The 22,611-nt window shown below is 46.5% G+C and overlaps 1 protein-coding gene across 1 annotated transcript in view; it reads right to left on the bottom strand.

Moving 5' to 3' along the window:
- Nucleotides 1-19,343, bottom strand: part of LOC142803357 (neprilysin-1-like) — a 111,653-nt gene extending 92,310 nt beyond the window's left edge. Inside the window, exons 1-3 of the mRNA XM_075888471.1 lie at nt 19,224-19,343; nt 13,634-13,777; nt 6,966-7,250 (exon numbers count right to left, since the gene is read on the bottom strand). Of these exons, the coding sequence (XP_075744586.1) occupies nt 6,966-7,250; nt 13,634-13,777; nt 19,224-19,226 (432 nt within the window). The 5' untranslated portion in view covers nt 19,227-19,343. The remainder of the gene's footprint in view (nt 1-6,965; nt 7,251-13,633; nt 13,778-19,223) is intronic.
- Nucleotides 19,344-22,611: the final 3,268 nt, after the last annotated feature.

Consider the following 22,611-nt stretch of genomic DNA (forward strand, 5'->3'; position numbering starts at 1 on the left):
GCAAGGAGGAATACCTAGATGAGAGCGGGAATCGAGAGTCAGTCAGCAGACGCTCCTTGCGTCGTCGTTGCAGCAAGCATGTCGTTAACGCTTCTAAAAACACTTCAAAGGATTGTTGTTTAGTGTACAATTGACGTTAACGCAACGTTACACCTGAATCATATAAGTTTATGAAATCTACTAGCACTCCATCCACCGTTGACGTTTCACCGACAGCAGGTCTGAGGAGTCTTTTCGAAAACTTTTAGACACGTTACAAGGCTCTATTTTAGGATACGTTACTGATGTTATACCTTTCATTCTTCGGGTGACCGCTGCTGGTGTTAGTTTTTCTTGACGCTTTCGCATTTCAACGAGAAATGTCAGGTTTCGGTGTAGGTGCTAGCTTTTCTTGACGTTTTCGCATTTCAACCAGAAATGTCAGGTTTCGCTGTAAGTGCCACACGTCTCTGCAGTAATTGGTTTGATAACGTACGTGGCAGGACCTTGACGTTATTCATGTCGGGTCTTGCCAGACAATTTGATCAAATCATCTTACCCTCCCATACAAACTTCAATAAGTTATAACAAAGAAAGGAATACAAAGAAAAAAACAACGATCATTATCATGAAAAGAGGTACCACTAAATCGGCGTAGAACACCACCACCTCGTTCTCACTTTGTCATTTCCGTTCTATCGCCCGTTTGTTAAGTTCTATCAATAAAACTCGCTATACTTGGATGAGGTGCGGATACACCCGTCGTCTGAGACCTAGAACTCCGATATCGCATATTGACTTCGGCAACGCAAGTTCACGCTGCCCAACAGACGCCACCTCTCGCGTCCACTGCTTGCCGCGGCCCGGTTCGCCAGCGAGACCCCCCGATATTTGCCGGCACGGAAGACCAGAACAACGAGGACTGGCTGTCGTCACACAAAAAGTCAGTAAACTGAATAGATGCGATGACGCTGCTAAGTTGGGCAATGGGAACATTTACCTCGTCAACGTAATGAAGCTGTACTATACGAACCAAGAATCTGAGTTCGAGGACCAGTCTGCCTTCTAGCAGGCAATTACTGTTGTCTTCGGACGCTCTGCTGCACGGAAATTAACCACTGTACACCGCGTGGATAATTTGGCACAGGAGCATGGTGAAAAGTTTACAACCTTTATGGAGGAGATTTTCGACTTCTGTAGGAGAATCGATGCCTCAATGAGTGGAAGCGCAAAGATACAACATATTATAAAGGGCGCCGCCGAGGATGTTTGCCGAATGATTCTCACGAAGTCTTCTACCACTGTGTCTGACGTCAAAGCCCAGTGCCAGAGTTGTGAAGAGCAGCTGAGGCAATGAGCTCTCACGCGGTGTTCCTCTCTGACAAAATCAACTAGTCACTTTACTTCACGTTCTGCCTGACCAGTCATACTTTCTCGCACTAATAAAAGACTTCGTGCGGAAAAAAGTTGTTCGCCCACTTTATCTGCTCTCGTTTGCTCAACGCCAGGAGCTCCCACAGCAGCAGACACTGCGGTAACCAAGCACGTTTGCTTCGGTGCTACGAAAAATGATTCAATAGCAGATATTCGAGGCCAAGCCCATGCCCTTTAAGCAGTGCCCTGTTGCCGCGCGTCTTACGCTGAGGCAGTACACAAGCCCTTGCCATGTCACGAAGTGCCACATCTCCGCCTATTGAGCCCTTTGCCACATCGACTGTGCTGACTGCCCTATGGGCTGCTCCTACTAGTGCGAATTCCTAGCGAACGGTTGATGACCGGCTGCAGTCTCTTTTAAGTGTGAATACACTTTATAAGCGACCCCAAACCATCCACCGCCATCGGCGGCGTCCGCAGTCTTCTCTCTATCTTTAAAAGAAAGAGGACTTGGCGGGCCGCAGCGCGACGCTCTACCGAATAAGCCACGGACGCGACGCTAATATCCCCCTTCGCTCGCTCCTCTGCTCTCCTCGCTTGCTGCAGCTGCGCGCGCACCCATCTCTCTCGCGCTCCCGCCTTCTCTCTCAGTCTCCCGTCGAGAGCGGGTCGTGCGATGGATGTCCCGGAGGCAACGCTACCATCAACAACGAATGCAGTACAACCAAATGCCAGCACTGCACCCGTCGATGGAGGTGACGGTACCGCGGTGGTTTCGCCGACGTTGGAAGACAAGGCGGCGCTGCGAAGGGCTCGTGAGACTGAACGTAAGTGGGCGAAGCGTGCAGCGGATGCCGAACTGCGTGCTCGCGAGGCCGAGTGCAAGCGGGCGAAGCGTGCAGCGGATGCCGAACTGCGCGCTCGCGAGGCCGAGGACAAGCGGGCGAAGCGTGCAGAGGATGCCGAAATTCGCACTCGCGAGGCCGAGGACAAGCGGGCGAAGCGTGCAGCAGATGTTCAACTGCGCGCTCGCGAGGCCGAGATGAGGCGTCAGCATCTAGCGGCGAACGCGGCCCAAGAAGTGGAACGACAACGCAAGCGTCAGGTGGAGAAGGGCGATGAAGGCCGGCGTCAAGACGCCGCTCGCAATCGTCAACGGCGAGTGGACGTTCCCGAAGCCGTTCGAGCCAGTGAACGAGCCACGCGGGAGAAGGTGCGAGCCCTGGACTTTGCTCGTCCGGGGCTCGCATGCTATGAGGGGGAGTAAAGTTAAAATCCGTTGGCGTTCGCCAGTGAGTTAACGTAAACTCCCCCGTGTGATCAAAATGTGATTCCCAGGAACCATTACACCATAAAGGCACCATAAAGTGATTAATAAATATAATAGTGCGAGTTCATAAATACCCCTCATAGCATCCCCCCGTGCATTCGCACTTAACCATGTTCAACCTCGGGGAAATGCTTGGGAGTTTTTTGTGTGTGGCAGCTCAGGACATACCGTCCCATACGGCGGTTGTTGTGTGACAGGATAAACAGACGCCACTTTACAGAAGAGCTACGTGGACCGTCCCCTATCTCGTAATAAAAGCTCTGAACGGTAATAAATGACGTCTTCACGTGATTGATTTAGCCTTCAAGTGCATTGATTGATTGATATGTGGGGTTTAACGTCCCAAAACCACTATATGATTATGAGAGACGCCGTAGTGGAGGGCTCCGGAAATTTAGACCACCTGGGGTTCTTCAACGTGCACCCAAATCTGAACACACGGGCCTACAACATTTCCGCCTCCATCGGAAATGCAGCCGCCGTAGCCGGGATTCGAACCCGCGCCCTGCGGGTCAGCAGCCGAGTACATTAGCCACTAGACCACCGCGGCGGGGCGGCCTTCAAGTGCAGTAGGCTGTGAATGATTCATTATGTTTTCTTTGTGAACGAGTGGCCTTAAAGGCAGACAATTGCGTCGTATTGTTGTTGTTTTACTTTTTCTCTTTCGCGAAATTTGGTCTCTTCTCTGTCTGTTCGTAACGTCTTTTTCTATCATCTTTTATTCCGCTCGTCACCTTACCCAACACAGGATTGCCAGCCGGTCTGAGAACTGGCTTACGTTCCTGTCCTTCCGCTTATTTCTTTCCCCCTCCTCTTCACGTAACTATCCGCAACCTACGTCTGAGGGCTCACTTCCACCCCGTCGTCGCACCGTTTTACGAATGCGTCGTCGGCCAGCTCCTGAAGACGAGAAAAACTAGCCACCGCAGTTTCTGAGGCAAGAACTGCTCTGTCGAAATGCTCAAGCCCTGGAACATTGCCGTCGAATACTGTAGAGGTTTTTGTTAAAGGCGTTCCAGTGTACGCTCTTGTAGATACTGCTGCTACAGTTTCTGGTATGAACGCCAAACTTTGCCGCAAGCTCTGATAAGTGACCACGCATCCTCTTATATTGTCCTTATGTACAGCAAGTGGAAAATATTTTGATCAGCCTATAGCCGCCTGTGGTGCTACTCGACTGTTCATCGCAACGAACCACTACAATGCTGCGTTTGTCCTCCATTCATCTTCCTCGCACGATACCATACTCTACTGGGCTTTCTTGTCGCTTAATCCCGTCATTATCGATTGTGCCAGATCTGAACTTCAAAACTTGCCATTTAACGACCAGGCCTCCAACCACGCCCAGCAGCCGCGCACAAACCAGCAGTCAAGGAAGATACTGAAATCCCACCGGCAGAAGCTTTGTTTGTTCCCGTGTTCTGCTTTGACATTTATGATGAAGCTTCATTTTTTTAACGATAAGCCTCATCCTTGGTCGGAAACGATTTCTGTTTTATTCAACCCTCTCCATTTCTCATAGAAACAGCTCTCTCTGCCACACCAATCTTCTTTCTTATCTGATCTAACTGGTATCGAATCTAGTCAGGTGCGTTCACTCCATTGACGGAGACAGATTTTTCTCATGGAACAAGTTATCCCGCAGAGACCGCGGCGTCTTCAGTGCCCTTGACCCATCTGATGCGCCACCTTCTGAGCTATTCAATTCGGTGATTGCAGAGGGACCGTAACACTCTGGGCTCTCTGATCTTCAGCTGCGGTACCGATTCCGGATATTGTGGGTAAACCCCAACCATAGTATTTGTTGGGGTGTACGGTACCCAAGTCGTAATGTGATTATGACAGTCACCGCAGTGGAGCATTCCGGAAACTCCGACCATCTGGTGTTTTTTAACTTGCAGGTAAACCTAAGCACATGTGCCTGAAGCATTTTCGCCTTCATCGAAAATGCTGCCTCCGGTCTTCGACGATGCCACCAGCGGTTGAGCAGCAGAGTCCCATAGCCACTAAACGAGCATGGAGGGTAATGCAATTTTTGGTATACGCCAAGATAAGGAGGCAATTTAGAGAGCACCCGGATATAGGTAGCTACTTAGATAGATACACAGATAGATAGATACAGATAGATCGATAGATAGATAGATAGATGATAGATAGATAGATAAATAGATAGATAGATATATAGATAGAAGAAAATAAACAAACATGAAAAAAGAAAGAAAGGAACACTTGAAGTGCCCCAGATCGCTTAAATGTATAAAGAGCGCTCAAGCAAGCTAGCGCCTTCGAAATTTAGCTACGGCGACAATACCAGGCGCCCTTCGAACGCACCAGGAGGCAGCCTTAAGTAGGAAAACAAGCATTAAAAACCCTTCGGGTGCACCGCGTTTACCTTCGAAAAGCGTCATGGCTACGCTGACCAACTTCCTCGCACATATCGCCGAGCGAACACCAGAAGCTTCGAGAAGGGAAGCGTGAGTCACTCTCTGGTTGCATCACTGGTCGAGGAGAGTTTTCAAAAAAGTCTCGCCCCTTCCCCAGCTTTGACTGTGCAGTGCACTGACAACGTTTCGAGAGCCCAGGGCGAAAGTATAAATGCGAGTAGCGGGTGTTGATGATCAGGAGATGAGAATTTTCCCGACATCGGGCGAAGGCTTATGTCGTCAGCGACGAAGGAGCCGAATACAGTTTTGCATCAGCGTGTGTAGAGCAGGAGATGTAGCATTTGCCGCCGTCTGGCGAAGTGCTGTTTCTACAGTCACCAAGCATAAACAAGAGGCTTTCTACCTGCGGGTGAGGCTTGTAGTACAAGCAGGTGAAGAGTGGGTGTTTACCACCAGTGGGCGAAGACGCGTCTTGCAGTTGCAGCACGCCAGTAGCCGACGTAATACCGGCGAAGAATTTTCCTTATTGTAGTGCGGACCCGAAAGAGAAACATTGGGAGCAACGGAACGACAATTAGCACCGGAGTTTGAGTGAGCAATTCCTTGAAGGGGATCCTTCAAACTTTGGTCCAAGAACATTAACTGAATAAGTTTTAGAAAATTTTTTATTCTTTAGGTGTCTTGGCTTGTTGTTTGTGCTCGTTGATTGGAGGTTATCTTGTTGTGTTGTGTACCCGTCGTATAGAGTACCTTGTGAATCGAGACACGTTGTATTGAATTCTAGCCGAGTGTGCAGAATTGTGTGTCGTTTGCCCCTGCCGTATTTGAGAATATATTCTAATTTTTTACCAACTCTCGTGTCTGAGTCGTTCTTTGGACCACAGACGGCGTTCGCTGGCGCTCCCAATAGGCACCGTGCAGTCGAATTTTTCAGTGTGACTGCAGTGCCAGAACGCAATGCCTAGCAGAGAAAAAACGCAACAGTAGGTTGGGGTCAGTCAAAATGGGACGCGATGACCTCGTGTCACTGCCCGCGTGAGCGGGGGAATTGCAGCAGGCATACACGGGTACGCGGTGCGCGTCTGTTTTCTGCGTGCCCCTAACGCCCAACATAAGCGAACCTAGGTTGGGCTAGTGCCAGCTGTGCAGCTCCCTCTGGTAAGTAGATGATACCTATAGGACCAAATCTAAATTGTCCGTGTTTCGTGGGGCAGTTTCAGCAGCTGATAGGTCGGCCCTTGAATTTAGACCTGCGATTGCCTCTCTAATTAACAGAACCCGTGACATTCTGCTTCCATTGGAAAAAGAGCTTCAGACTATCTCGCGGCTTTGCTTTCCTTTTGTCTTGACTGGCGAAGATTTTTTCTGCGTATTCCGCTCGTGTGCCTTCGCCTCTCCGCATTAGGTGGGAAAGTCTTCAGGGAACTAAACTAGTCAACAGGGCGGCCAATGTGACACGTAGTTTGTTGCAGATGACGTCTGCTATAACACATTGTTTTACGTCCTACATAAGTGAACATTGGCATGGTACACAAAGGCATCGCAAAGCCAGAATAAGAGTCTCGCATTGAAGTGAAATAAATGACGGTATTAGACCGACGTGCTGCACTCATTTTACATACCGCAATAAATACGCTTGATAATTTTACTGATAACAGTACATGAGGCATATTTATGATTCTGTCAGGATCACAACTTGTCGCGATGAAAGGATTGTGATAACAAACTTTGGTAAACAAGCCATTGCAAGAGATGCGGTTAGGTCCACATCTCCGGCGAATTAACTTCTGTCCGGCTTTCATTTTAACTTTTCTCGCACTTTTAGTGTGCCAACCGATAATGTGAGCTATGCTTGCAGTGTTAGTCCAGAATGGGCTAATTGGCTATTTTTTACTCACCTGTTGCACAATGCTCGCTGCTCTGTATTTCCCGCAGACATATTTGTAGAAGTCATTGCACGGGTCAACACCGAAGTCAAGTTGCGAGCGAAGTGTGATGGCCACATAACGGCAAAGAACGCCGACACATTCATCTTGCACAATGTGAGACGACGGAACAAGATGTCTCGGTTCAAGCGTCGTTGTCACTGAGGTATTTATAGGTAGCATTGAAGACTTTTTCGTTGTCCGTGTTTCCCTTGGCACTTGAGCTTTCGGTACAAGTAAAGGAGATAATGTGTCCACCTGGTTGTAGGGAGTAAAAAAGTAGTTCATAGAGAAGCAGTCGCTATATTTAGCTATTGTGCAGTACACTCCCAACAAACAAAGAAGTTCGTCAGCACGAAAGCTTCCGCATGAAAACATATACACCTGTCTTTCTATTTTCCCCAAGAAAGCCAAACGATATAAAACGAACTGTATGTTGTTGAAGGCGCATGCGAGAATGTGGTGCTATGGCATTTGCAGTTATCAAGAATGGCAATTTAAGCTGGCCATGTTTTTGTTTCTCATAATTTGGAAAAGCTTATGCCCAATATAACGTTCAATATAACGTTGATTTCGGCACATATTGGCTTACATGAACATACTTGCCTTAATATCATTGTCAATATATGCAAGTTTGTATCAAGTCATTACGCCCCGACGTGGTAGTATAGTGGCTAAGGCGCTCGACAGCAGACTCGCAGGTCGCGGGAATGAATCCCGGCTGCAACAGCTGGATTTCCGATAGAGGCTGAAGTGCTGTAGACCCGTGTGTTCAGATTTCGGTGCATGGTAAAGAACCCCAGGTGGTCGGAATTTCTAGAGCTTTTCACTACGGCGTCTCTCATAATCATATAGTGAATTTGGGGCTTTAGAGTTTACATATCTATCAATCGTATCAAGGCATTACAAAATTCTTTAGAGAAGACACGACGAAAAATAAATTTTTGCTCCATAACAAGCATTTTTGGATTGTTGGTGGAGCGTGCAGTATGATTTGGAGCAAGTTGGGATTATCATTATCTTACTGCGACAAATATGCCAGTGTGTAAAAAAGGAAACATTTACAATTTGCAGTAGGGGGCTCTTTACCGCATAACCTTTCCATATATATATATATATATATATATATATATATATATATATATATATATATATATATATATAGTAAGTAAATGCACGGCGGAATTGTGAGAATACGCCTAGAGAGGAAATTAAAATGAAGAAATCATCTGTCTCCATTCCGTGAAACCTAATAGGCTGATACGTAGGACAGAAATTGGCGCAGTTTCCGAAGAGTTTGTGAAGTTCCTCACAGTTATTCTTATTACGTCAGTTTTCACAATCATGAGTACCTTTCAGGAGCTTAACGGTCTGACAACGGGCCCAAACGCACGATTAGATCGTTGTAGACATGAAAAAAGATTGAAATATAGTGACATATTTAGGCATTATTTTCTCGCTGTAACTTGTATTTATATTTTTATATGCTTAACATTATCAGAGACCATTCTGTGACGTAGGGATACGTATCCTTGAAGCTGCACACAGGAATATTGAGTTTCTCACTTTAGTATTGAACGTGGTCGCTTAGTCTGTCATGCGTGCTAGTCGCGAAAATTAGAGTATGAATATAGTTATGGAACCCCGTCCAATTCTCTGCTGCTTACGACGTAACGTGAGTAGCATAGTGAAAAGCGGCGCTGCCGTGAGGCCACCAATGAACTAAATTCAGCCATGCGGCAGGCGCGTGGAAAGTAAGAATGCACAGTAAACCAATGCGGTCTAACACAAACCACTCATGCGCTCACAATTTACAGCGTGTGAGCATACAACTTTATAATCGCTGTAGATGAAAAAAAATCATATCAGAAACGTTTCCCGGTGTTTTACACTTTACTATTCCGCAACCAGACTGAGTGATAAGTAAGATATACTTCGGGCAAAAGAATATGCACCAAAAATGGTTGTGGGTCCCTTTAGAGGCCCCTGATTTTGATTATTTGGAAATAGAGTGGACGTCAAAGGGCTTACGTTACACTTCGCTACTATATCTAAGTGTGAATAAGAATACTTGAAAAGTGATATGATCAATAAAAAACAGTTTATTTACAAAAAAGATGCAACTACGTGAACAGGCACCACTGAAGCATATTTCTATGTTGCCAGTACATTGCACAGAATTTATTCTGAGCACTACGAAACGGAGTAGGCGAGAAACGGTGTACATTTATATTTCACTAAAATCACTGAGTATGAATAGAAAGAACACCTGAAATATGATTCGATAATAAACACAGCTAAATAAACAGGAGGATACACCTGTTGGTGGAGCAAATCTTTTTTCAATAAATCTTGCCAACGAGAAGTGAAGCAACCATGGCAATGAAAATTTGAGTGGTAAATAACGGCAAAAGTATAATAAGCCTAACAAGTAATAAATAAAGATGCTTGATGTAGTTATCTTCAAGGACTACGAGTTTTTGTGAATTATCCCTATCTGCTGTAGCGAAGGGTGAAGTGTTATATTTTATCCAAAAACACTAACAAATAAATGCGATGTAAACAAAACCTAACAGTATACGATGTCAGAATAGGAGCTAACTCTTTTATTATGTATCTGATCTGGCGTGAATGTACAAGACCCGAGAATAAACGAAACAAGTGTTGCGAGCGAACAAAGCAGAAAGGGACGAGCCACCTTTTTTATTTGCAGGAGAGCTGTCATAGCCGCTGTTTCTATCGTTCAGGATGTAGACAAAAAAATAACTTTATCGTGGTGGTGCGTTAAAGTTCATATTGCCCTTCGTTCACCACTCTTGTGTACCACGCATACGCTGTCCCGTGGCGCCTGGTGTGGCACATGGCAAGTCAGAGAACAAGTAGAAAGGAAAGCATAAAATAATTGAGGCAAAAAAGGAACATATACAGACAGAATCAGAAAACATAAGAAAGAAAACGTTAAAAAAACTCACAATGAACTAGCCAAAAAAAGGCATAAAGAGACAGAAAAAGAAAAAAGACAGAGCAATGGACGGGCTCAACCCCAACCAGTGCAATCAAGAGATCTGCGAATGTCACCTTTCCCATTCCTCTAATCCACCAGGCGAAGTACTGTCCATTTCATTCTTCCCGGCACGAGAGACAAAGTGGGTGGAGAACAGCTGTTGCTCGAGGAAAGTAATGAAATGAACGCATCATATCGACACCCAACTGCCATTGTTGTAATGGCATTGCTTTCATTTATAGCACGCGCAAACTAATTACAGTGTCTAAAACAGATGTCATTGGCCCTTATTTGCAACACCTCGAAACCTTTTTACAGCATTGGGATGCTTGACCTACACCATTGTTGTTCAATTCCTCTGTCCAATAGTTCGGTTTTTTTTTCTTTTTTTGCGCAGTGGCACAAACACGTCGCGTATTGTTTCCAAACATACACTCGCTGTGCTGTAGTTACTAACATCTCATTTCTGGCGTCATGATTCCAAAAGCCCAGAAAAGATGTAATGCGAGTATGAGATGCGTGCTTGAAAAAAAAAAGAACTGTTCATGAAGGCGTGCAATACAATCCTGTGTTACAACACATGAACTTCTCTTGCTCAAAGCACTTGTCGAAACTTTGGCTCAAGACACATCCTACAAAGACTACGTTTCTTGACTTTTACCACGCCAACGCCACTAGTCTTTCAGGGCTTCTCGAACTGAACTATGATCAATTGTTTGCAAACGGTTCGTACAGCAAGCGCAGATAACTAATGGCTGCATTTCAGGAACACGATACATTGGTTTATAAAAAATATGTCCTTTTCCAAACTAGAAGAGTGAGCAGCCCTACTCTCTGGATGACCCGTGAGATTACTTCACTAAAACGTCGTGTTTTAGGGCAACCTACAGGATCTTTGTGGTAAATTACACGAAAAGCTTAGAACATCAAAGTATCGATTTTTAATGTAAGGATGTATAATTTTCTCATTAGCGATCCAGAACTTGTTTGAAAGCACCTTTAGATAGAAAAGTACCTTTTAGTGAACTTACTGAATTAATCTGAAGTTGCGAATCTATGCATATTAGCACAGCCCTTTAATGACCAAATTTTCAGTATATTTTTACGCAGAAGCGACACAGCTGCAAGCTTATTCGCAGAGGTCTAGGTATACTTCACCTCTTTTTATGCGAACTGAGCATTTTTTCAAGACTTCTTAAACCTGACACAACACATCTGGGCCGGATGGTATCCCAAAGAGCTTCTTTTCACAGATACGCTGAAGGGTGCGCCAACTATCTTCATACTTTGGTGTAAGTCTTGATAAACGTAACACAGAAATTGACACGGAGAATGCCAGTCCACAAATCTGATGACAAGCATACCGTGACAAGAGGCACGCTGATTTTTCCGTTATGCACTGCCAGCAAGCTATGGAATACCTCAATTTTGGGCCTGTGAGGTTGGTTTTATAAAAATAAAACTTTGTCACGAACAGAAAACATGGTTTCAGATGAGGCCTGTCCACGGGGACGCAACTAATTCATATTACCTACTAATTTATCGCAGCGCTTGACAAACGTGGCCAAAAAGATGTTTTTTCTCGTTTTCCAAAAAGCTTTTGACCGCTTGCCTCATTTTAGTACCACAATAAAGTGGAGCATCATTTTAAATGACAACCAACTTAGAAAATGGTTCAACATCTTTTTGTCGAACCACCATACATACTTCCAAATTGCGAAATGGAAGTCTGAAACAGCGTCAGCGCTTTCCGGTGTCCCTCAAGGCTAAGTCTTTTGGCCTCTATCTTTTCCTAATTATTTGAATGACTTGGCTTCTGACTCTTAAATACACACTCATCGCCTTGAAGAGGACTGCATCGACTATACAAGACTGAGGAAATTCAGAATCAAGCCACCTTAAGCAACCATTTTATGGCTATAACTAATTTGTGTCATATGTGGGAGATGTCTTTAAGCTCCGAGAAATGTGCTCAGATGTCAATAACAAGTGATATTTCCAACTTTTCTATGCGTGATTTGCGAACAGTAATCCAGTGAACCTTGTTGATTAGTTCAAATGCTTGCGTTTAACTATTAATTCTACGTCAAAATGGAAAACACACATCAAAATTATTGTCGGCGCAGCTTGAAAGTGCCTCTGAATGCTCAGGTATTAAACACTGTAACAGTAAAAATTAGTTGCCCACGCGCCCCTAATACGTTCATTATTCGAATATTCAGATGTGGTCGGAGATTCATACACTAAAACAGAGATTAGTCCTATATATCCTGTACCCAGTAAAGTGAAACGTTTTATTTCCAATTAAAGGCAGAAAAGGGTTCGTATCAGCAATTTACGTGGGATCAAGTATGTCCCCTCTCGAGTAATGGCGGAAGTTGCAGTGTGATAGTATGAGGTTCAACATTGCTAACAACCACAAGAAACTAGCCTTCCACACAGAATTCAACAGGCCACGTCAAATCTGGAAGAAGCAAAGTCTATTGTGGAACCTCAATGAAAAACGAAATGATACAGAGGTTGGTTCCTAGTTTCCTAAGACAACTGTTGAGTGGCACGGGCTAAGCTATTAGGTGACAAACATGTAAACGTCTGAATATTTTTGTTTGCTCTTTCCCCTACTTGTTGTCGCTATATATACTTAATTTCTAGAAAGTGCTTTAGCTGTTCTTCATTCTTCATTGTATTGTTTTCAACAAATGTGTGGTATGATATTTGCAGTCAGCGTAATGCTCATAAATTTTCCATGTTGATGTTCATATAACATTTTGTGTAGTACTTCTAACATGACATTACCTTGTCAAAATTGTGATGTTTCCATCATCGTAACCACCTGTGGTTTGGCGATCAAAGAGTTAAGGCTTTACTGATAAAAAAATAAATAAATTATTTAATTATTGTTGTTCTATAAATTTAACTTATAAAATAATGAATTATGTTCAAAACAGATCTGTGTTGCCGTTCTCATAGGAACGTCGTTCCATTAGGCACGTGATACGGCTGAAACGACCAAGGACGTGTAGCTTTGCCAACAACCGTATCGTGACAGAGGGCATGTGTCTCCACGTCTCCACGCCACAATCGCGATGACTACGTCGATGCAGTTGCTCTCGCACAGAGCACGATACCGAATAAAGACACCAGTGAGGTGCCATTTCAGCTGCTCTACGGACGGATGCCAGCTTTACCGCAGGCACACACTCTTGGTCAGGCACACCACTGGAAAAGCGCCCCTTATATTTCATTCTACGGAAGACCTCACCGTTGACTTGACTTGGTTGGTACTCAGGCCTACTGAGCGGAAAACAGTGTGCTGAAATAGAATATTTTACCGGTCCAGAGGTATCGGCTGTACGGTGATAATAAATTCAGTTGTTTGTTCAGTGGTGTGTATGTGTACTTGTTTTTGTTTTCTGTCCCGTCTCAGTGCGTCTTTAAAGTTTCAACGTTCCTTTTTGCGAACTGTAGATACAGGAGAACGAGTGTAATAGTTGCAAAAAACGACACAGTATAAAAAAGAAAACATGGACTTAAAAGATGTAATGAAGGCTACCGATCCTAGTTTCCTAAATGAATGTCTTAGGGAACATACTCTCCGTCAGAGTATAACGTGCAACTTGAGTTCTAGTGTACTTACCGTGATGTCACCTTTAACTGGTGGTTGCTCAGTGAGAAGGTATGCCAGTAGAAATGTGCAGCTCAGTAGTCCGACCAGCAGAACAATCAGCGTGGTCAGGAATATGGTGGCCTGGCGGCGCATGTTGGCCTCCGCAGTGTCAACCTGCGAAAGTCGGTAATGGTTGAGTACACAATCCTGTGACTTCTGAGAAACGCGTTAGCATGAGAAGCTGCGGAATTCAAAGCTTCGAGAAGTGTTTTAGTGACATTTATACGTTCCAATCATCATCAACAAAAAACTGTTACATGATAGAACAACTGAAACATTCAATGAAGCTTGTCTGTGTGAAACACAACGCTCTATATTTAGATGCTTTTTAGCTGCTGAATCTAAGAACACTTTACATGCGACTAATCGGCCGTAACAGATCTGCACCGGGTTCCTATGGACTACCGAAAATTCACAAGCCTGACGTCCCTTTCTATCAATTGTGGACTTCACTTCCTTTGCATGCCGAGCCATATCGAATTTTCTACACCGAATCTTCGCTCCCCTGATCGGAAGACACAAACTCATGTCCATGCCTCCAAGTCACTTCGTGCAGCTGGCGTCAGAGGTGAGCATCAACGATGAAGAGAGCCTGGTCTCGTTCGACGTCGTTTAATGGCTCAAATTTGTGCCAGTGTCTTTAGCTGTTTTCTCTAGCTGTGCTGGCTTGAGGGTTACGAAAGCCTGAGTGAAAGGACTCCTATGATTGTTGACGAGCTGTACTGTCTACTGGAATTATGCCTGTCAAGTGCGTACTTCTCTTTAAAAGAAGCAATTTTAAGGCAGAACAAGAGAACCTCGATAGGAGCTTCTGTCTTCGTCACGATGGCAAATTTGATCATAAGCACCTAGAAGATAAAGGACTCTGCTGCTTCTTGCCGTAACCGCAATCTCTTTCTTCGTTATATGGACAGTCGCTTTTCCCTCATGATAACGTCTGAACTTGAGAACTTCAGGCAGCATATCAATTCCGCACACCCCGCCATACATTTCACGGCCGAGTCTGAAAGCGACCACGGCCTGTCTTCTTGACAGGGTGGGGGGTGGTGGAGGGAGTGGTTCTTAGACTTGGAGGAAAACACAAAAGTGAGCCCCACAAGTGTCTGCAGCTAAGTGCGACATCTCAGCAGTGGTGACACGGGAAGAGAAATGGGAGAGGGGGCTATAAAAGACTTGAGCGAGGAGAGGAAAGAGGAAGGAGAGAGCAAGCGAACAGAACGAAAAGGAAGGGGGGGGACGCACAGATTGCCCACCAAAATCACGGGGCGAGAATTCTCCAAATTCGCTCACGCAGTCCACTTCCGCCAACAAAATCACTGTTCGGAAACAAGAGGTGCTGAATTGTTCATGGCTTGCTGAGGGCTCCATACGTTGCGAGCATCACCTGTCTGCTCGCGTCACCAGCCGGGCAATGAAGCAAAAGGTGGCCCAGAGTCTCCAGGTCGCTGCAGTCCATGCAGTATGAACTGCCACGCCCAGAGTGCCGATGTTTTCGCTCGGTGGTGTAGAAGTCTCTGCTGCGAACACGGAGAAGGAAACCGCGGTCTCGTCTTGGTAATCCGTTGAGGGGAAGCCGCCACGGCGGCTTTCCAGCTGCTACGCGAGCGCCGGAATGATGCTCGCACACGTAGCGGGCGGTGAGGAAATGGTCGGCATCCGCGGAGCACACGAAGTTGGTGACGCCGGTGTCGGGGTCGTGCGCATCCCTCGAGGCACAGTCGACCGCCGCGTTGCAGGGTATTTCGATGTGTGAAGGCACCCAGTGCAGCGAAAGGTCGCAGCCTGTTTGCTGCATGGCGTGTAGCTTCTAGAAAACTGTTTGCGCAAGGAGGCTGCAGTCTTTTTCGCGCGAGGTCACAGCCAAGGCCGCCCGGGAGTCGCTGATGATGGCTGCAGCGCTCATAAGTGCCTGATAACTCAGTAAATTGGCTGCCAAATTTATAGCGGCGAGTTCCGCCACAGGGGAGAAGGTGGGGAGAGGAGACGGCACTTGAGAACCATGCTGATTGATGGCACAACGCAGGTGGCGGCCACGGAGTCGTCGCGAAGCACTGACCCGTCGACGTAAACAAGCAGCCGGCTGTTCAGTTGTTCGTGAAGGAGGGCGGAGCTCTCCTGCTGCATCGCTGCCACTGGGGTGCTCGCTTTCGCTCTGATGCCGCCAATGGCCTTGGTGATCACTGGGGGGATGTCGCGGTAGGGGAGGATAGCCGGCCAGCTGGGGTACTGCATGTCGGACACAACCGTTAAGAGCTCACTCGCCTGCTTCCCCATAGATAAGTGAGGTAAAGCTATAATAGCGGCCCCTGTCTTGTTGTTTTCAGCTGCCGTACATAATTTAGTGCCCGGTGGGTCACCCGCTGGGAGCTGGGAGTTTTTCCTGCTTCGGCGAGCGTGGGGCCCACCTGGGAGGTGTGTGGAAGTCCGTAGTACTCTCGCATGGCGTTGTGATGGTCTGCGTCCAAGGCAGCTAGCTGCAAGCACTTAACGAAGCCACTGCTGCCGTGTAGATCACGCGTGCCGATGCGACTGCGTTGTAGACTCGCAGGTCAAGGGCATGGGTGAAGCCGTGACCTCGCGCGTGGAGACTGCGTGCGCGAGTACCTTGTCGTTGGCCCTGTGCAGATGGTTGACGGCCGGTCGCCAGCTGAGCCGATGGTCGATGGCGATCCCCAAGTAGCGCATCTTCATGCTCCACTCGATGGAAGGCCCCGGAGTGAGAGCCGAGGCGTAGAGCGGCGTGTTGACGCTCACGGATGGGCTAGCAGAGCCTTCGTTTTGAACACGGTGAGCGCCAGTCCAATCCCGTTCAGGAATGCGTCAACCACGTTGATGGCCACCTCGAGGAAATCGAAAAAGGCGGCCCGGTGGTAACCGGGGCCGCAGGCACACATTGCAAAGTCATTGGTTAAATCACCACATGTAATTCACACGACGTGTTGCGCGGGATGTAATCTGGCAGCTTTGCAAGAGCCTGATTAAACAGAAAATCACTCACTATGCTTCCCTTGGGTACACCTGTTGTGACGCAGTGGGAACCGCTTATTGTGGAGTCAACACTAGCGCAAAGAGTGCGGTTGCCCAAGAAGCTCTCTATGTAGTCAAACATCCGTCCACACACACCGAGCTCATGAAGTGCGTCCAAAATCGATACGCGGAGCAATCAGTCAAACGCACTTCTCACGTCTAGCAGTACGAGGATGCCGCAAACGCCGTGGTACTTGCCCTGATCGAGGGTGGCGATCATGTCAGCCAGTGAGTCGAACGTGCAGTGCCTTGGGCGAAATCTACTCTGTTGGGGATGGGGGATAAGTTGGTTGTGGTGGCAATTCAGTGATGGCGTAGCAATGCCATGGCTTCAATGACTTTTCCTGCGGCTGAGGTAAGTGATACTAGCCGTTCGGATGAAAGCTCCGTGGCCAGTGTCCGTGGTTACAAGATGGGCACCAAGAGCGCCTCTTTTTAGCCGGGAGGAACCTGACTTGTGTGCCACACTTCGTTGTAGGGCTCCAGCAACTGGGCTTGCATGGAGGGGTCAATATTGCGCAGCACCTGGTAGGTGAGGCCATCCACTCCCTGAGCAGGCCGCTCATGTGGTTGTTGAGTACTGCGGTCAGTTCGCTGAGAGTAAATTCCTTCGTGCACAATGAGCCTATTTATATCAGAATACCCTCGGTGGGAAAGTACCACTCAGGAGCGAATAGCTCAGGCCTCTTGAGTGCAGGCAAAAGTAGTAGTCTCTGTGGTGGCTGTGGACAAGCAGGAAGGGCAAACTTGTCTGCCAGCAACTCAACCAACTCCTCCGTGGCGATCTTCATTGCAACACCAACAAAGAGAACCGGGTAGCGAGGCTCTCTTGTGCGATGAACGGCAGCGAAGATGCGCCAGGCTTGGGCGGGGTTCTGAGGGTTAACTTGTGACGGGCAGATGTCCAGATGGCAAGAAAGCGCAAAAATTTGGAGTTCCTCGCTCAAAGGAAGCCAACGTACACCAGCCGCTACCTTCAAAATGACTCATCTCATCCTGCCTGCCACAAGGCCTCGTTTCAAATTGCATCAATTGGCAGCCCTTCGAAATGCGTACCGGTCTCATACGTCCAACAAACCAGCAAGATGTTGGTGATGATTTTCTAAAAAAAGGAATTGCCATCGCGCACATGCCTTCATATAGGCTAGGCCGTCTCCTTCCCGGCTCGACAGACCAGCCATGGGTGGACAGGACCCCTGTTGTCCTTTATAAAATCCCGTGTGCCGAGTGCCCGTAATCGTATATCGGCGAGACAAAAAAAATTGGGTGACATTTAAGCTTCGCCTTTAAGAGTTATACGCGATATCAAAATCCGGCCTTTAGTGCACCCTTCAACTGCTCAGTGCATACTTATTCATATGTTTTGTGACAAACACATAAATGCACACATACACACTCACAGTAGATTGGCCCAGCGCACGATATTATTGCCGAATGAACTCGTTTTCGTTGTGACACCTGTCGAACAAAATGCTTTAGTAGTGCCCCCAAAACACTTTTTCTAGTAACCATGGAATGAATTTACTAGAAGAGCTTATAGCTTCACCAATTAAACGCCGCAAAAATTTTAAGAATCCGTCCAGTGCGAGTTGAGTTACAAAGGTTTGTCACATGCTGCTATAGCATCATCTCCTCTCTCGTTCCGATGAAAGCGTTGGAAGCTAAGCAAAGTGGGGTGTGAGGGCAAAGGAACTACCCCACCTCGTGATCTTGTGCACCTTTTTTTCTTCAAATGCGCGGCTTTCTCAGTGTATTCATGCGCGCACGCGTCAACAAGTAGTGGCCTCCCGCGGCTATCTCGCTAACTTGATTTTTCGGTCACAGACGCGGAGACGATTTTCCGCTCACAACCAATTGGGCCTACACCGGCGGCGGGTTTTCCGCGACATGAGCTCTTTAACGCTATCACATCAAAAAGCTACCGGACGACTCAAACTACACGCCAACGACGCCCGGAAGCTCTACAAAGAGCGCAGCGCCGTCGCCGAGCATTCTGAGGCGTTTGATAACCTGATGAATTTTGACGCAACAGCCATCCTTGAAAGCCAGACTAGCTGGAGGAGAAGGTTACTACTGGAGTCATGGACAGCTGGAGGCATAAACAGCAAACGGCCCGACGAAACATCACTTGTTCTCTCGGAACCCTTCCCCCGGTGAATGCACACAGACTATGCTACGGGGCAAAATGAGAGGTGGCCTGGGGTCATTCACCACCAAGCGAGTGCCTTGAAGAAGCCGCTGCAACGTAGCTCAAGTCTCCCGTAAGCAAAAGAACTAAGTCGGCTCTGAAACGGCGGCTGCATGCATTTTCGCGCACTGTTTGGTTAGAGTTAAAATCGTTTCCCATAATGACGTTCTGTTTTCCTGTTGCTAGATATTGAGTCGTGCAATCGCTCCTCCAGGCACTTTACCTACAATAGCCAAATGACGATTACCAAATCACACTGACGCCCTTCAATCGACCTTCGCTTGCTGCGAATGCCTTTTAGACAACATAGCTACTGCAATAATGAAAAAAAGCAATGGTCATCACCATGTTTCAACGGAGCGTGTCTGGACGTGCCAGGAACAGAAGTGGTGATCACTTGCGCTGAAAAGCTAGGTCGTCCTCGATTCGTAGATGAAGCAGCGTGTCCAGCTTCCGACACAGGACTGTCAGTGAAGCGTGCGCACGATGGCACGTGCACCATACGTTGGCAATAGTGATTCTTCCTGTGCTACTGGTGCTTACCCTCTACAGAAGGTAGATCATAAATATGGGGATAAAGTGCCGCACCAGTGACCAAAAAAGAAAGTAATCATTCATCATCATCATCAACATTTATTAAACCTTAAAGGGCCACTCACCAGGTTTGACAATTTTCAGATGACGAGCGCAATGCAAAGAAGAGGCGTTCATGATCACGTCTGCGAAACTTTGCAACGCTATGCGCCGCGGAAATGGGTCATAATTCAAAATGAAAGCTGCTCCCCCTTTCCTCTGCTGGCGCCCGCGTAAAGAATGAGGGCATGACGTAGGTGTAGGAATGGCCCTACGTACACGGGGGCAATGCAGTGACGTTGGTCCTCTACGTAGACGAGTTTGCTCTGACGTTGTCGACAGTATACCACGTGACATGGCAAAAATTATTTACTACAACTTGCGTATTTTATGTTTTTGTTGCTTCAAAAGATTAATAAAACATGAAACAAATAATAAGATGCAATAAAAATTGTGCGCGCTTTTCTTTAATTTTTTTCGAGTAAATTGCTACGAGATGCAAGGTTAATGTGCCAGCGTTTCGCATGCGTCGTGTCCCCGTGGTCAGTGCATTGAGCAGATGACCGCTGTGGAACGCTTCTACGCATCTGTGCACTCATTGTGCTTATCTACTTTACCGTGTCTAAGCTTGCGTTTTCACAGCATCGCGCACAAGCAGGCAGAAGATCAAAAAATAACGCTGGTCACCTCAGCAACGCTGCTCACGTTCTCGGAGGTTGGACTTGTTTGGGCACGTCATGTGCACGTCACCTCATGGTCGGATGCTGAAGAGGGTAGGGAAGAGATTTAGCTTCCGAAGGATACGCAGAGGAGTGGCAAGGGTTTTGAGTTCACCTCCTCTCATCCTTGTTTCGCACCACTTCAAAAAACATGTTTTCTCCGCTCGTAATGAACCGATTCGAAAAATCTGTTTTTTTTTTATTTTCTCGTCTCAGCTTGATCTTTGGGTTCACCTGCGTTGCTTCCTTTTCGACAAGGCTTCAGGCAGAACTGCAGGGCATCGAAACGACAACCAATTTATTACCTTGCCCAGTTAGATAAATGAAGGTAAAAAGGTTGTTGCAGTTTTGTGCTTTAACTTTTAAAAAAAGATAACAGAGTGCAAATATGAAGTTTCAAATATTTTTTGAATAGTGTTTGCTATTTGATTATTTTCCACTGTAAGTTTTACTATTAAAACTTCCCGAAGACCATAGTGAATGCCCAATTGACTGCGCACCTTCAGACTTTTGAATGCTCTGCCTCAATACAATTGTACTCTGCGACAAAGCTGCAATTCAAGCTACAGTAGCAATTGCATCGACTCGAGAAAATGCTGGTTCCAACAAGGAGATGCACAGTGCTGTTATCAGTAACCCCTTCATTTTCTTTAATATGCTTCACCACTTCTTGGGATAAGCTACGGGCATAATCAGATTGGCTCACGAAAGCCCTTATTCAAGCCTGCATTGCAGGGGTGAAGCTTTATTAATCCAGACCAAAAGTTGAAAAAAATTACAAACATTCTCACTTTCCAATATTTAAGGTGTTTTTATACACAGACATCTGCAGGGCAGATCTGCGACTCCAAATTCGAAAGTAGCACACTTTTGTACACCAAATCAGAAGGGTCTCCACAGCATTTGATGGGGGGGGGGGGAGGAACCTTTCACTTGTAAATTGCTGTCGACACCACATTGGTTGCGCCGATTATGATAAATAAATACAATCCGGTCTGATCTAGCCTGCGATGACTCATCTTTTATAAAACAAGGGAGCACCTTCCCTCCAGATCTCCACCAACCTAGCCAAAAACCAATGCCATATTCCCATCCCATAAAAATCTACTTAGGAATGTTTTGCGACTTCTCTTCTCTAGCTTCACTTCGAAGTATTCAAAAAATATTCAAAAAATGCTCCAAAATATTTCACTCACACTCATACTTCAAGATTTCAATTTGTTTCGCACACAAAATATTGCTATTCACACAGCTCTAAAAAAATTGCCCGCAGCTTCCCTGGGGGAACACTGCGGAGGATGCGGAGCATATAATTGGTTAACGGGGTGTTAAAGTGCAACTTACTTTGGTTGATGGCTAAATTGGTTAACGTGGTTGTGAAATGGGGTGTTAAATTGCGACTTACTTGGGTCGATGGCTAAATTGGTTAATGTGGTTGTAGGAGGGGGTGTTAAATGAGTGAACACGTACACACGTATGCGAGAGGGTGGCGCTGGTCGAAGGGACGTCGATCATTGTGTTTGTGGATTCGTTGGAATTCATTTCACCGCGACCTTGGACGTTGACGCGCCGTACAAACCAACCGACGAGCGGCAACTGAGCGAGCGAGCGCCGACCTTGAGTATATATACAGCGCGACGGCGCATGCACTGTCAGCTGTTGAATGTTCTCGAAGGAGAAGCGCGCGCGGCACAGATGGTGGGCGACGGCGCGACGGCGCATGCGCGCGCGTCAGCTGTCGAATGTTCGAGAAGCGGTGCGGACGGCGCGGACGGCGCACTACAAGGCGCGAGTATAAGATGCTTCCGCATCTAAAACAAAGAACACAGATTTACTTCTGCTCATTGAGAAATCCGTATCGCTGAGCTATGGCAGTTGATTATAAGCCCTCTAAGGAAGCACTAGCAGTAAATATGCATTTGCAAAGAGTCGTGCGCTGATCGTACAACCTAACCAACTGAGGAAGTGTTTTTTAAAGGTAGGACAGTCAGAAGCCGTGACTAAGAGAAGGCTCACACATCATAAAACAGCAACGGCTGGAATGTCAGTACAATCGTGAATCAAAGTTGGGTTTACCTTCCGCAGACCACTCCAGAAAATGGAGAACATGAAACGGGTAAATTTCACCTAAGTTTCCACAATACCAAATTATTTCTGTATGCAATAATGACAAAAGTAAAGTAGCAATGCCTTTCGGCATTTTCCCCATCAGGCATGTACCGCATCAGCTTTACTCCGCCGCAAGGGACCTGCTTCAACTGATGCTAATGCTGCCAAGTGTTGAACACAGTTTATTTACTGCAACAAGTAATGGATGAAGCGCGGGTCGACTCCTCCTGTAAATTTTCTGTTCACTTCTTCCTAACGGGCTGGTCGAAAACACACTGGAAAGGTCCATTTTTGCCACATTTTGCTCATGGATATTTTTACGTAAACCCATA

The sequence above is a fragment of the Rhipicephalus microplus genome, chromosome 3, assembly GCF_043290135.1.
Source record: "Rhipicephalus microplus isolate Deutch F79 chromosome 3, USDA_Rmic, whole genome shotgun sequence".
Lineage (NCBI taxonomy): Eukaryota > Metazoa > Arthropoda > Arachnida > Ixodida > Ixodidae > Rhipicephalus > Rhipicephalus microplus.